The sequence below is a fragment of the Echinops telfairi genome, unplaced genomic scaffold (assembly GCF_000313985.2).
Source record: "Echinops telfairi isolate 266 unplaced genomic scaffold, ASM31398v2 ScPeMD7_70;HRSCAF=299, whole genome shotgun sequence".
In the NCBI taxonomy this organism is placed as follows: Eukaryota; Metazoa; Chordata; class Mammalia; order Afrosoricida; family Tenrecidae; genus Echinops; species Echinops telfairi.
Window position 1 is genome coordinate 32,933,261 of NW_022103968.1, and position 16,240 is coordinate 32,949,500.

The 16,240-nt window shown below is 42.0% G+C and overlaps 1 protein-coding gene across 3 annotated transcripts in view; it reads right to left on the minus strand.

Annotated features, from left to right (window-relative positions):
• Positions 1–10,131, minus strand: part of ENTPD1 (ectonucleoside triphosphate diphosphohydrolase 1) — an 82,736-nt gene extending 72,605 nt beyond the window's left edge. For all 3 annotated transcript variants that reach the window (XM_045291379.1, XM_045291378.1, XM_045291377.1), the window contains exon 1: positions 10,042–10,131. Coding sequence is in view for 2 of the 3 variants with exons in the window: in XM_045291378.1 (XP_045147313.1) it covers positions 10,042–10,057 (16 nt within the window). In the remaining variant the exon portion in view is untranslated. The remainder of the gene's footprint in view (positions 1–10,041) is intronic.
• Between the last annotated feature and the right edge of the window lie 6,109 nt (positions 10,132–16,240).

The window sequence follows — 16,240 nt, forward strand, 5'->3', positions numbered from 1 at the left end:
TTGAGAATGATGAGGGCAATGAATGCACAAATGTGCTTTATACAATTGATGTATGTATGGATTGTGATAAGAGTTGTATGAGCCCCTAATAAAATTATTAATAATAATAATAAAATAATTTAAAAATTGATGTATGGAATGTTATAAAAGCTATAAGAGCCCCCAATAAAATTATTTTTAAATTTTTTCATAAAATAAAAATATATGAAAAAATTGCAAAAAATATTGAGACAAAGTATATTAACCAAATAAAAAATAGAGTAGAATTTAACATAAAGTGGAAAAAGGGGTTTATGTCAACAATGCATCAAAATCTAGAATGACAAACTTTACAAAAAGTGAGTCGAAATGAATAGACTGCTGAATAGACCATCAATTATTTATATGCACATTCAAACTGAAGTTGAAGAAAACATAAACAAGTTCATGAGAGTCAAAGTAGGCCCTTGAGTATATCCCACCTGAACTTAGAGAGCATCTGAAAAATACATTTGACACATTGAACACTAATGACTACACAAACCAGCTGTTGGATCACATCAAGGACATCAAGAAAGCCAAAAAAGGTTGTAAAAAGACAGAAAATATAAAAATGGATGTCAGAAGAGACTCTGAAACTTGCTTTTTTCTTGACCTAGAGTAGTTAAGACAAATGGAAGAAATGACGGCATAAAGCTGACTTTAAAAGGCAGCTAGAGAAGGTGAAACAAGCATTAAAATGGACTGAGCAGAGAAAGACCTAACATTAGAAAGCCCAAGGGGAAGAACATGCCAGCATTTTCAGCTTGAGGATAAAAGAACTGAAGAAAAACATTCAAGTTGCAATACTGTAGGATTTAATGGGCAAAATATTGAATTATGTCGAGAGCATCAGATTCTTTGATGGAAGGAATATACAGTTACTGCATCAAAAAGAACTGGGCAGCATTCAACCATTTCAGGAGGCAGATCTGATCAAGAACTGATGATCTCCAAGGAAGAAGTCCAAACTGACTTGATGGCACTGGCTAAACATGTCTGCTGAAAGTGACAGAATATTGAGATATTTCAACAAACAAGCAACAGTGCTCACTCAGTTATGTCAAGAAATTTGGTAGAGCAGCTATGTGGTCAAAGAACTAAAAAATATCTTAATTTGTGCCCATTGCAAAGAAAGATAATCCCAGAGAATGTAGAAATTATCACACAATATCATTAATATCACATGCAAGGTAATCCAAAAATGGCTGCCGTAGTACATTGACAGGAAACTGCCAGAAATTCAAGTCGTACTCAACAGCTGACTTGGAAAGAGGGATCATACTACTGATATCAGAAGGAGCTCTGCTGAAAGCAGAGAATACTAAAAAAAAAATGCTTTATTGTGTTTTATCGTGTATGGAATCCACAAAGATATTTGCCTGTGTAGATTACAACAAATCACAGGTAACACTGAAGAATGAAAGTGGAACATGTACGTAGAGCACAGGGCAGTCACTCACACAGAATGGAAAACTGTGTATCTGGTTTTAAAACTCTTTGACTCTAGGAACCAATATTTAATTATTGACTTTATGTGGACAAATTGTGTGATATGTGAACCATATTTCATAATCTCACGGCAGTTGAACTGAGTTAAACTCATAGCAACCCTGCAGATAGGCCCTTCAAGGCTGTCGACCCTTCTGAGAGCAGGCAGCCTCATCTCTCGCCCACAGTCTGCACCAGCAAATTTGAGGTTAGCAGCCTAGAGCTTACCCAAGAGCACCACCAAGGTCCCCTATTTCATAATACTAATAATCTCAACTCTAACAGTTCCCAGTTGAGAAACTTTAAGCAAGTCACTTAAATGCTCATTTTTCTGTTTCTCATCTGCAAGGCAGATAAGCAACCTCCTCACAGGACTGCAGAAGAAGTTACTGAGTTAACCTCCCTAAGGTGATGAAAGCAGTGCGTGTGGCTGAAGACACTCTCAACCAGTGTCAGCTCACTAAAGCCACCACTATTCCACTGACTGCACAGTTACTGTATTCATTTCCTATGGCTGCTGGGGGGCGTGAAAGAATATATATATGTTCTCTGAGAGTCCAAAGTCTAAAATCGACTTCACTGAGCTGACATAAAATACTGGCAGGGCCACACTTCCCTCTGGAGACACTAGAAAAGACTTGTTTCCATTCTAGAGAGGCATTTCTTGAATTCCGGGACTCTGGGTCCCTTCCCCCACCTTCAAAGCCAGCAGCACCAGCATTTTTGCTTCAGTGGTCACATTTCGGTGTCACAATTCCCCCTGCCTCCACTCTTACAAAGACACTTGTGACTACGTTTAGAGCCCAGTGGATAACTCTGACTCATAGAGACCAACAGGACAGAGTGTAACGGCTCAACAAATAACCCACTAGTCACCAGAACGGACTCAGTGCAGTGAGTTAGACAATTCAGGATAATCTCATTTCAAAATCTTTAGTCACATCTGCAAAGATCCTTTTTCCATATAAGGTAACATTCTCCATATAAGGTAACATTCACACTTTTCCAAGATCGGGGCCTGGGTTATTTGGGGGAACCATTCTTCAGCCTGCATTGGTTATTATATTGGTTTTACAATTATTTCTAAGCTCACCAAAATAAAGTGGTAAAAACCATATTAAGCAAAAGATGCTATCAACAACATTTTATACAGTTTAAATTAGAAACTATGAGTACTACACTAATCATTGTTTACTTACCAACCCTTTTTTACCAGAAACTTTTCAAGTTTTACGTTAGCTGTCAATTCAATGCAGTGACCAAATTAATTTTTTAATGAGTCACAAATAAAAAAAACAAACACATATCTGAGTTTTTATCCACTTGGGTAATACCCATGCGATCTAAAGACCTAGATATCCTGACTCCCATCTCCTAAATATAGCAAGAGGAATCCACCTTTAGCTCTGGCTTCCTGGGACCTGCCATGGTTATTTGGAAAGACTTAGTATTTTTTATTCACACCCATTCCACACTACCCATAATTTTGTAGTCGTACAATGCCCAGCTCCCTAAGACACCATGCTAGTGGCATAGGGGTTTATGCATTGGATTTCTAACCAAGAGGTCAGCAGTTTGAAACCATCTGCTCCCATAAAGATCCATAGTCTCAGAAACCCAGAGGGTTTCTACTCTGTCCTATAAGGTCACCGTGAGTCAAAGGTGACTGGATGACACACAGTGAGTTTGGTTTGGTTTGGGTCCTTTAATTTGCTCCCTTCCTGCATCCATTTTACCTTCCTTTTATGTTCCCAGTCCCCTTACCCTCTTTTCTCATAAGCCACAGGAAAAAGAATTCCTGTCTCATTTTTTTTTCTGGAATTGAAATTCTTCTGTAAAAGTACACAAAAATAAATGCATATACACTGTATTTTTGAAAAGGAAAAGTGTTTGAGAAAGGTTGTCATATAACTTAAAAGGTGAGATTGATAAATGCATATCTAATTTTATATCATAAAAGCAGCAGCTACAGCTTAAAACATTTTTAAAGTTCACCATATGTATAAATACAAGAAAACTTTAAATTATAAAGCCACATTCTCTAATCATGAGGCAATAGAGTGAAAAATTAATAATGGTTGAAACAAATCATCAAGAACTTTAACATATATATATGTATTTTAGGTTAAAGAGGAAATTAATATACAATGTCAAACTACACCATCATGTATAAAAATAATCCTTCCACTGCTTTAAGTTTCTACATAAAAGCACCAAGAGTCAGGAAAATGTGCAAATGTGGCAGAAAACTATAAATCCCTTTATTTAATTAAGAGCTCACATAAATTCACCTATACCAGTGGGGCGGGGCAAAGTTTGCGAACTGCACTCCCTCACACCATCAGGGGACTGACATCAAAATGACTCCAGGGTTCATTAGTTAGCATGGTGGCAGTGGCAGCGTCAGACTGGCCGGTGCTCAGGAACAGGGGCTGGTGAGGCAGTGGTGCCTCAATCTGCCAGTTGGATGTGGGCGCAGAGTGCCATGGTGCCTACCAATAGGAGAGGAAGATCTATACCTTGACCAACAGGCTAGGGGAGGAGTCTTAGGGGTTGGGAAGGTGGGGCAGGTAGGAGTGAGCAAGAGGCTTAGCTCCTCACACTGGGTGGCATACTGGGTCATGCCAACGTTAGGGATGCCACTGACCACGACAGCATAAGAGGACAAGATTTCTTTGTGTTACCATTTATTTGAGTGGATACATCAAAATGGGCAAGGATCCAGCAGAATGGAAACCTCTTGTGGGAACACAAAGGGTTCACCCTTTGGGACTGTACTTGGCAAGAGTAATCAAGAACTTGAAAAACCATTTCCAAGAAGCCAAACCAAACTCATTGCCATTGAGTCAGTTCTGACTTAGAGCATCTTTACAGGACAGAGTAGAACTGCTCCTCTGGGTTTCCAAGGCCATCAATCGTTACAGGAGCAGAAAGCCTCCTCTTTCTCCCATGGAGCTCCTTGATATAGAAAAGGGAAAAACATTCACTGGCCTTAATCCAGTCATTCTACTCTTTCCAGTCATATACTCTTTCCGCAGAGTGTGTGGTAAAACATATGGGAAAACCACATGCAAAAAGACATTTACTGGACATGGAAACAACTGGGGTGTGCAAAAACAAGGGAGTTGTTCAAGAAATGCATAGCTTACAAAAGCTATGCTATAAAATGGAAAATCCTTGTGAATCACTGCTACACTAAAAGCCTTCAAAAGGCTTTAAAACTATATGTGCAATCAGAGGACCAGGATGCCAGCTCATTATTGTTCAAGGTCCTATTGAAATGAATACTAAAAAAACCCAAACTCAAAACAACAATCCAAGCTTAGTAAATGGGACTGGAAGGAAACACATTATCACAAGTGAGGTTTCTTTCTTGCCTGTAATCTCTGTTGCCAGGTTTTCTTTAATGAGCTATTTTACTTATTTCCTTAGGGATAAAAAGGAATTGTTCATATCCTTCCTATGAACGAACAGGAAACACCTCTTTGTAGGGTGTGTACTATACTGTAATTGTTCCTGGGTTTCTAATAGTCACTTTGACATTCTTGCATGCAAACGGACTTTTCTGGGAGGCAGCAACCTCGTATCTCTTCACAATCCCATTAAGTGTCCAAGTCCAAAGGAATCTCATCGGTCCCTCTGTAGGCACTGCCCTCTGTATGCCTAGTATCCTTCCCACCTCACTTCTGCTGGCTGGAGACAAGGGCCCAGGCACAGGCTCTTAATCTCAGAGCCTAATCCCTTCTGCCAGCAGCATCCTAGCACTCCAACATCCAACAGGGAGTCAGAAAGGCACATATTCTCTGTTCAAGTACTTCTCTGGTTGGAGACAGGGGATAGAGAGAAAACCAGAGCTGGGGAGATATTTAAGAGATCCAGCACAGGGCTTGTGTGTGATGATAAAATCAGTTTGTGTGTGATGAAGATTCATACTTGTTGCTAGGATATGGCAAACTGGGGGCCCCAGCTATTTTAGAATATATTTTTCTTGCATGAATAAATGAGCTAGATTTCTCATCATCCTGCCATAACACAGCTGATCAGTGAATCAAAGTGGTGGTTTGCAGGAGAAGCAGGGGAGAGAGGACTTGGCTAATTGGTACCAAAATAATTCCTGAGTTTAAGGGAGGCAGTAACCCTAGAACACTGCTATTCACAGTGGGACCTGCAGAATGGCTGCAGCATCAACACCTGGGAGCTTATTAGGAATGCAGAATTGCAGGCCCCATGCCTGGGCTATGTGAGCGGAATCTGCATTTTAAGAACATTCCCGGTGATGTGCACGCACATTAAAGTTTAGAGAAGTACTTCCTTAGGACAAACACAGACACATCAATCTGTGCCTCCTCCCCTCCTCACTTCCATTAAACCCTTGAGGTGACATCAAATGGTGTAAGATGTGACAAAATAATAATAATTTATAAATTATCAAGGGTTCATAGGGAAGAGGGGAACGGGGAGGGAAGGGAAAAAAATGAGGAGCTGATACCAAGGACTCAAGTAGAAAGCAACTGTTTTGAGAATGATGAGGGAAACAAATGTACAAAAGTGCTTGACACCAATGGATGTATGGATGGATTATGATAAGAGTTGTACGAGCCCCCAATAAAATTATTTTTTTTTTAAAAAAGCTGCCCTTGATATCACTCGCACCAAAATCTTGCAAAGAAAGAGGCTTCAGAAGAGCAAGCTCAATGTCATTTGCCTAGGGCTCATCTTGGTCTACACAGGCTGAGCCTGGTACCTCCCACAGCGTAGGAGGTGGGGGCAATGGCCTTGAGCAGAGTCACTGGCTACAGAGACTGGAGCACCAAGGAAACCAGGACCCGAGAGAGGAAGCACTCCCAACATGTGGTTTGGCAAGTAAAAGTAACACCAAACACAGACATGTCTAAATGTTTTAACATGTGTGTCTAGTTATCATGCAGGACAATCATGAGTTAGGGAAATATTTCATGTGTAGCCAATTACTTCGAATGGTTTGTTTAGAGACATGATTGGCAATCCTAAACTCATAGTCAAAGCTAAACTTTGGATTCAGTCTCTAAAACTCTAGGATGAGCATGAAAAAAGTCTGCTAGAACTTGTGGGGGAAAGGAAGGATCTTTTCACTCTAAATTGTTACGTAGTTTTGGTTTTAAAAAAGAAAGAAAATGTCCTTAAGCACCATTGGGCAAGGACGGGTACTTGTCATGGGCACCAGAATCTACCCATCTTTCTAGGGGCAACTGCAGTGTTCCATCCTTCGAGAAGTGTTCCCAGAAGTTAGCACTCCTTACGCGGTTCGCCCTGGTGCTTTCTTTAGAGTCCTAGTATGGCTTTTAGGGAAGTAGGCTGACATAGTTTGGATCCCAGGTTTCGCAGGTTAATTAGATACCCCCATCAAGTCAATTCTGACTCATGATATGTCCTCATGTGCGCACGGTTTTTCAGAAATCGATCATCAGGTCTTTCTTCTAAGGCACATTTGAATGGATTCCAACTTCCAACCTGTAGGTCAACAGCTCTGCGGGTTAACTTTCTGTGCTGCAGGTCCAAATGCTTCCTCTGGGAGCTGTGTGATCTTGGCCAAGAGACCACTTTCTACAGTTGTAAGATACAAGGACCTGTATCATAGACTGTTATAAAGACTGTGCGAGACAATGAATATAAAACATTTTGTGCCTAACACAAAATAAAATAATTAATGTTAGTTATTATTATCAGTACTTCACCATGCCTGGCTTAAATTAGATTTGACTGTGTATACATCTGTCTTTCCACTAGACTGTGAGCAAACTGTTTATATCCCAAGCATCTGAGACAGGGGCTTACAAATGGCAATGCACAATATTTGTCAAGTTGGCTTGAAGACAGGCCAGGAAGAGGAAAGGGAGGGTGCTGGAAATAAACTTAATGTACTTCATGATTTTAGCCAGAACCACCCTCTGCACTGTTTCTCTTCACTACCAGAGTACGCCATGTCAGACATCAAGGTTGCTATAAAATAGGGCTAAGGAGACACTAGTAATAGGACCAGATAACTAGATATTGAGCTGTAAACTGAAATGTTCAAGGTTGTACAGTTTAGCTCCTGGTCGAGTGGGGAACAATGCTAGAATCACACCAAGTGAGTGACCTGGCAGGGGTCACATTTGCTCAAGGGATCGTCCACCTAGAAGGTATACCCACTTAGCTGCAATGACTTTATAGATGGTCTAAGGCGGAGCCCTCATCCAAAATCTTCTTCTCAAACCAGGCTCCTGGCTCTTGGATAAACCAATACTTAATTTCAAAAATAGCAAAACCATTGCCCTCAAATCAATTTCAACTCATGGCAACCTTATATAAGATTTCAAGGCTTTCTAAATCTTTATAGGAGCAGATAGCCTCACCTTTCTCCCAAGGCACACATGGAGGGGTACTTAACTTACTACATATTTGTTGACTGCCCTGTAAGTGCCAGACAAGGCACTAGGACTGCAAGTCCGAAGGTGAGTAAGAAACCTTAGGCTGGGATGTGGAGAAGAGGAGTCATACAGAGGACAGGAGTGTGGACAAGAAAGCTGGTAATGGGAACCAGGGTGAGGCGCGCCATTGTGGGCATGAGAGGTGAGGGACCAAGCCTGGGCTCCAGGAATTGGAGCGCCCCAACAGGCAGAGTGAAAACCAAGATGCAACTTGAAGAGTGATCTGATCCTGACAGCTAACATTTATTCAGCACAAAGCACATGTCAGGTCCTGTTCTAAGAACAGGCAGCAAACATTATTATCTTCATTTTATAGCTGAGGAAACTGAGGCACCTAGTGGGTAAACAGTGAAGCTGGAATTCTGAGTGGGCATTGTGACTTCACCTTAAGGGAAGGAGAGGATTGGACAGACCCTCAATGCTGAGGAAAGCACCTGGGAACAGCAGTCTGAGAGTGAGGCACAGAAAGGACACCTGGGAAAATTAAAAGTGGTTTCAGCGAGGTCCCTGGTGGTTGGATGGAAGGTGAGAGCTGTCTGGACAGAAGACGAAACCAAAGGCAGAGGATTTCTGATCTAGACTAAACTTTCCATTATTAGCTGTGGGATCCATGTCACCTAACCCATCCTGGCATCCGTTTGAAAGAGGGAACCGTAATACTATTGGCTTTGCTGCTACAAAAAAATTGCACAAACACAAAATGAGGAAGAAAACAACACGCCCACAGAATTATGTTAAAGTACAAATGCCTCCACAAACTTGAGATTTTATCACTGTCATTTCCCCAGTAACTTTAAGAATTTACAAAATCAGAATCAGCAGGCTCGAGAGAGGGAAGCCTGCAGAGCTGAGCAGCAGTGGACAGTAGCAGAAAGCAAATTCACCTTGCACTAACTGTACAATCCAAAGGGAGTACTTCAACTGTACAACATATGATTCACGTGAGGAATAAAGACCATGTTTGGCATACTTAGAACACAACCCAGTACAGAGGAAAGGCTTAGTAAACGTTAAGTGTTGTCATCATTACAACTTTGAAAAAGAATGTTGGCTACTCATTCTCTCTTCTAGAGATATGAGAAGCTGGAGAGGATGAAGCAGCAGCTCTGGGACCCGATACGATACGCCCGAGGAGTGCCTGCCTCCTGGGTTCCCACCACACCACAGGACTGCTGAGATTCTTCCTGGCTTCCACACGCTGCCAAGCAGTTGGCTCGTCCCTCCTGGCTGAAAATGCCCAAAAGAGGTAAAAGACTGGCTCTGCATAGCATCTGAGTAGACCAGGCGGCTCTTGCAGTTTTCAGGCAAAAATCTACATGTAGTCAGTCAAAGATCATAGATCAGTTTTTCCTCCCAGAAACCATGGTGGTGCAGTAGTTAAGCGGCTCAACGGCTCACCGAAAGATTCATAAGCTGTTTTGCAGGAGAAGGGGGTAGCAGGTACTTCCAGAAGGACTTACAGCCCTGGACTTCCTATGGGGTTGCAATGGGGCTTTGCTGCTGTTAGTGCTGTTGTATCTTCCTCCTCCCTCTTTAACATCAATCACACACACACACACACACACACACACACACACACACACACACACACGAGTCCCCTGACACATACCAAGAAGCTTTCCACCCTTTGCAAGGCACGCAACTTTCAGGTCCTGTTGTGACAACCTCTTGCCACAGTAACGTCTAGGTCTCCGCTAATTTCCGCACAGGGAAGCACACAGGAAACTCCAGAACAAAACCAATCTTTGCAGAGACCCAGCATCGTGAAGGAAACACCGACTCCGGACTGTACCTTAAGCTACAAGGAGACTGCAGAAGTCGATTGCCTCTCAAAAACACCTAGTGCAGCGCTGAATACAAATCGCTTTTGAATATTCATGAGCCCTCTAACTTGCTCAAGAGCCTCCTTTAACAAAACAAAACCCAGGCTTTGCTCCCTAACACGTTGCCCAAAGTTCTTTCTTTACCTCCTCTCAGAAGGCAGAGGGTGGGGAAGTTCATTCAGGGTTTTTACGCTCTTTGCTCCCTCCCTCTCCCTCTCATTTGTGCTTAAGGATTCAGATCAAATCAAGTGGCCTCTTACCCCTGCTCTCTTCCATGAGCGGCAGCGTTTGTTTCCTTCTGTGCCCGTGTGTGTATGTGTGTATTTATTGTCAGCCTTCGCCGGCTGTGGTCGGTCTCGGAGAGAGGTACTCAAGGAACTGAGCTATAACAGACCCTTGGCTCGTGGGAGGGGCTACATTAGCCGGCCCCATTTCAAAAGGAACCTCAAATCCTATTTCTTTTTCAGTGGCTAGAAAGGGCAGATTGGCTGAGTCTAGCAGCTCATTTCCCTAAAGCTACACTGTCTTCCCCAGAGTTGTAACTTTTTTTTCCCCATTCTAAAGCAACATGTGTTCCCAAGTCTGTCTGTCCCTGTCTTAGTCTGTCTCCCCTTCACCCCTCTATGACAGAAATACTTTTTTTTCCTTATAAAATTTTTTCTTGGTTGCAAGTTGGTTATTTTATTTATTTTATTTTATTTTTTTAAGCTGAGGGTTAGGCTTTGCGGGGCTAGTCCCAATGATGCCACATCAAGTCCACCAGCTGCTCTGAGAGAGAAAGTCCCAACGTTGGCAGGTCAAGTCCACCAGCCGCTCTGGGAACATGAAGCCCTCTGCTCCTGTTTAAGATGTATCATCTCCATAGCAGAGTTGCTACAAGTGGAAATTGCCTGGCTCCTTGGCAGTGGGGCGGGGGAAGGTTGTTTGTTGTGCTGTGTTTTGTTTTATTTGTTAGTTTGGTGGCAAAGTGGTTAGGAATTGGGCTGCAGTCCCTAAGATCAGGAGTTTGAAACCACCAAACGGGGCTTTCTACTCCCATAGAGTGACAGTCTGGGAAACTCACAGGGCAGTTCTCCCCTGTCCTGTAGGGGTGGTAGGGGTCACAATTAATTCAATGGCAGTGAGTTTGGCCTTGCATTTGTAATAAAACTGATTTTTAATAATTTGTTCATGCTTGTATTTATAATTATACTTATTACAGCGAAGAATTCAAGGATGCCCTCTGTGGAGTCAACCTTGGTTTCTATTACAGATCATTGTTTTAATATTTGCCCTGTTGTGTGCATCAGGACAGTGTCCTCTCACCATATTTATAGAATGCTGAGCAAATAATCAGAGAAGCTGGATTACCTGAAAAGGCATGCAGCATCAGAATTTGACATGTTATCAGGAGAGTCCAGTCGGTGGAGAAGGTCAAGTATTAGGGCAGTGTTTGACAAGGTCAAGTATTTGACAAGGTAGATTGGCACAGTGGCCGCATAGGTGGGCTCAAACAATTACGAGGATGGTGCAGGGGCAGGCAGTGTTTCCTTCTGTTGTACACAGGGCTGCTATAAGCCAGAACCAACTCGATGGCACCGAAAAACAACCATCCATCCAATAGTGACCGAGCAAGAACCACACAATGGAAGTGCGCAGTGGTGGCAACAATGGAAATGAGCAGTGCTACTGGGTGGGTGGAGATGTACAGCTGGTGGAATAGAATAGATGATGAACATTATAGTCATTACATTGTTGCTAATTCATCATTAAAACAGAAGCCTATTGTTGAAACTGGTTTTATATATCTTAAATGCCCAGAGTAACTGTAATACAAAATGACATGTTTTACCCGTTGCAAGAATGTCTGAATTTATCAAGTTAAAAAATTCTATTAGAATATACTAAAATGTTCTTCTTAATATTTGACATGGAGTTCAAAAGGCTATGTCCTTCTGCTATCTTTTAAACAGTCCTTGCTCATGACTGGTTTCAAAGCTAAAAGGAGATTATAAAACAATTGATTTCCACTGACCTACTGTCTCCCTTCACCCACTAATAATAATTTATAAATTATCAAGGGTTCATGAGGGAGGTAGGGAGGTAAGGGGGTTGGGGGAAAAATGAGGAACTGATATCAAAGGCTCAAGTAGAAAGAAATTGTTTTTAAAATGATGATGGCAACAATATACAAATGTGCTTGACACAATGGATGGATGGATGGATGGATGGATGGATGGATGGATGGATGGATGGATTGTGATAAGAGCTGTATGAGCCCCCAGTAAAATGATTTTTAAAAAACAGGAAAAAAATAATTGACTTCCATAACTGATATGGAGACCACAGATATAATAAATCACAGTACTTCAAGAAGTGGGTAACATGTACGACCATGTATTGTAAACATGGCAGAATCTCAGGAATATATAGTTTCTTACTCTGTTTGTGGCAGCCCATTTTCTTACATCCCCTATAAACCAAGAAATCAAGTTCATATGACTTATTGTTGATGACATATAATACTCAACAAAATAATTTGCCATACGGTTTGAAAATCATCAGTTTTTGGACACCATTTGACATTGTGCTCTGGTAAGCCATGAGCACTAGTTCAAAAGAAAAACATGATGAAATTAACTTCATTAATGTTGGTACTTCTTTACCATCAAGGAAAAATTGATGCATCTGAATTATGGGGTGGCAAAGAATATTAAACGTACCATAAACTACCAGATAATAAAGCAAATCTATTTTGGAAGAAGGACAGACAGAGGTTCATTGGAAGTAAGGATGGCAAGATTTTGTCTTCCTTGGAACATGTCCTCAGAAGGACATCCTGCTTGGGAAAGTGGAGGAGCAGTGGACAACAGGAAAGCTCTCGACAAGACGGACGGACGGACAGTGGCTGCAGCAATGGGCTCCAGCATAAGGACAATCGTGAGGGTGGCAGAGAACTGGGTGGTGCTTCTTTCTGTTGTACACAGGGTTTCCATGAAGAGGAGCAGACTCCACGGCACCCAACAACAGTACTTGGATGTGTTTGTCATCAAGAGACCCTGGAGGAGGAGGTCATGCTTGGTCCGCGATAAAGAGGAAGACCCTCAAGGAGTTTCAGTAAATGTATAGCACCAATGTGGGTAAGATGTTATTCCTCAGAGAAATGGCGTGGAGTATATGGGCACTTTCTGCACTAGCTTCACACCTTTTCTATAAATCTAAAATTAAAATTTCATTAAAAAAGTTGAAGCATGATATCCATGTGTAAGGGAAACTGCTGAAGTACATCTTTTGAAAGTAACTGCTAAATGGACAGGGTTTTGCAAGAAAGCATTTCTTACACACGATTTCGCATTCAAACAGAATCCATTGTACCCACATCTGCAAAGCAAGGTTAAGTAGAGCTGTGTGCCAACGTGGACACAGCCTTGTTGTATAGAATGCAGTGGGATCATGGTAGTACTCTATTCTTTCCTCCAGGTCGCACAAAATTTCCATTGGTCTAAACAAATTAAAAAAATTTTAAGTTGTTCTCCACTTGCTCAGAAAGTTTCCAAAAGTGTCAGGGATAAGAGTCAGAAACCTTGGGATCAGGAAGGGCAGGAAGGAGTAGCAACTGCTGGTGGCAAACTCGGTGGAAAAAAATCCAAGGAAAGGGAAGGAAAAGGCCTAGGCATCTCCAGACATTGGGAACGTTGCCAGAGAACTTAAGTGAACCGAAGTGCCCTCAGATCACACTCGGGAGGCGATGGAGATGCCAAAGGCTGTAAATCTCTGGTTTCTAGTTCCAGATTTCTGCTTCTAGGAAGCCACAGGATGTTTTGAAGAACATATGCAGAGCCCTTAGACTCTTGTGCTCCAGACCTTAACGGCATAGCTCACCTGCCCAGCAGGTCTATAGCAGGACACTCCTTGCTTCTTGTCAAAGTTTCCACATCTGCAGAGACCAGCAAGGGGTGATGACCACTACCAAACCCAAACCAAACTCACTGCCCATCCCGTCAGCGTTGAGTCATAGCGACATCCCTGTGGGTTTCTGAGACGGTTAACTGTTTAGGGGAATAGGAAGCCCAGGCTTGCTCCGTCAGAGCTGCTGGTGGTTTCAAACTGCCAACCTTGTGGATCACAGCCCAACTCATAACCCCTACACCACCAGGCAATGCCAAAGTCAGTCCCTACCCACCTCTCTCCTTTACACTAGACTTGTCAACTAGGAGTCAGAAGGGTCTGAAAAAATAGGGAGGAAAAAAAAAGACAATTCTTAGACTTGTGAGATCACACTTTAGCCCAGAAGATTTTCCCACCCTACCGTCCGATGTCTAATTCTAACTTTAAATCTTAAAGCCTCCCTTGAGCTCCTCCACTATTCCTTCCTCCTTCAAATTCTAAAAAGTGAATTCTTCTCTCATAAGTGCCTGGTAACACAGCATCTGCTTATTGCCTTGCTTCCCTACTTTCTCTTGTGGCGCATTGAATCTCCAGGTCTGACTTCCAATTATTTTTCTTCCCTCCCACATCTGACAGCACTTAGGCCAGTATTTTGCCTATGTGCTTCATAAACAATGGGTCCACCTCAATTTATCATAAGAATAAGTTCAGTGTCTTTTTGTCATGTCTCTGGCAAGCCAATCAAAAGAGCCAGGAAACTGTTATGACATTTTCCAGAATCCTCTGTGAAAACTTGATTTGAGGAAAGCAGCAGCAGGTCTTCTCCCTCGCACTGAAAAGTTGATTCATTTCCCTGACCAAATATACCTTTCTCAACCCTGGTCACACATGAGCTCCTTGGTGTATGGTTGCCTGACCACCTTCTGGTTTGAATGAAGATAGATGCTGTTTGCTAAGCCGCTGAGCAGCGACTTGGTTTTCATCAAGCAAAGTGAAGGCAGCCTTGGATGCTCAGTTCCAGCACTGGCTTTCCCCATTCCTGTATTGTAAAAATGGCAGTTCATAAGGCCAGTCTCAAGGATGTATAGTTTCTTACTATGTTTATGACAGCAATAGCTCCAAGCCCCATCTTCTTACATCCCCTATAATCCAGGGTGGTCCTGGGTTTGCCCACCCTCATATCTTTATTATATCTGATCTTTTCCTTCTCCTGCGAAAGGATGGTGTATATTCTTACTTGAATGCTTAGCATGGGGAGGCAGGTAAAGGACTAAAAATAATAATAAAGTTCTAAGCGTTAGACTATCATCCTCATAGAGAATCCAACGGCTGGTGCAAAAGCAACATATTCTTTCATTGAACATATACTAAGTAAATGCCTACCAAGTGTCCTAGGAGCCTTTCCCAGGCTCTCTGATCTCAGCTTCGCCCTTTTGTCTTACCTCAGTTAACTAGTCTCATCAAGTAATAGTGGAGTGGGTTACCCGTTAGGCTGAAAACCACATGGCCAGCACTTTGAAACCACCAGTGGATCCATGGGGAAAAAATGAAGCTGTCTACTTCTGTAAATAGTTACAGTCTCAGAAGCCCACAGGGGCAGTTCTGCTCTGTCCTATAGAGTCGCTATGAGTCAGCATCAACTCAATGGCAGTTAATCTGGGTTTTTGGAGAGCATGGAGGCGATGTGATTCAGACCCCTAGATGTCTCAAGGGGAAATATTTATAAGGAAAACATTTCTGCTGCTAACATTAGCTGCCCCTCAAATATCTCATGTTGCTCTATCATCACTGTTCACCTCTTCACCAAAGATCACCTTCCAGGAGCTTAGCCTGGAGCTAAGAAATCAGAAAATACCACCTTTCCAATATTATCTAGTTTTGTTAAATAGATAACATGAAGGGTGAAAGAGAGTTGGAGGGAGAGAGAGAAAGAGACTGCTAATGAGGACAAGAGAGTGTGAGGGGGAGTCAGCAAAAGGATTGTTGCTCCACAGTCATTGCTAGTTGATAAAACTCAGTTCTGTTCAATTCAAATAGAGCAAGACAAAGATCCCTTAGAAATGTAGGGTTGTGTAATGAATGTAAGGGATGGAAATCATTTTCCATTCTGTAATACTGGTCACTACTCTAGCTTCTTGGTCCGGACCTTCCATGCCAAATTTGGCTTCCTAATGACTCTCTATCTCAAGCACTCTGTTTGTTCTTCACTTATCTAGTTTGCAAAGATGTACTCTTCAGATCATTTACCTCATGTTTTCTTCCACGAGACAAGCTCCACAGGACAGGATCAGTATCTGTTATGTTCGCCAATGAATACCTAGATTCTAGCACAGAAGTTCCATATCATAAGAATTAAATATTCATTAAAGAACCAAAATTATGTTTCTTATTTTAAATCCTTCCTCATGTTTCAGAAAAGGTCTATCATTCATCTCAATGGGGTAGAGAGTGACTTAGTTCAACTGTACTAGAGTGAAGTAGGAGATACCTTTTACTCAGTAACCTCGCCTTTGGTAAATATACAGGTAGCTATGTACAGAGATGTATAGTGAGCATTGTTTTTACTACTGAAAACAAAACACAGGCAAAAAA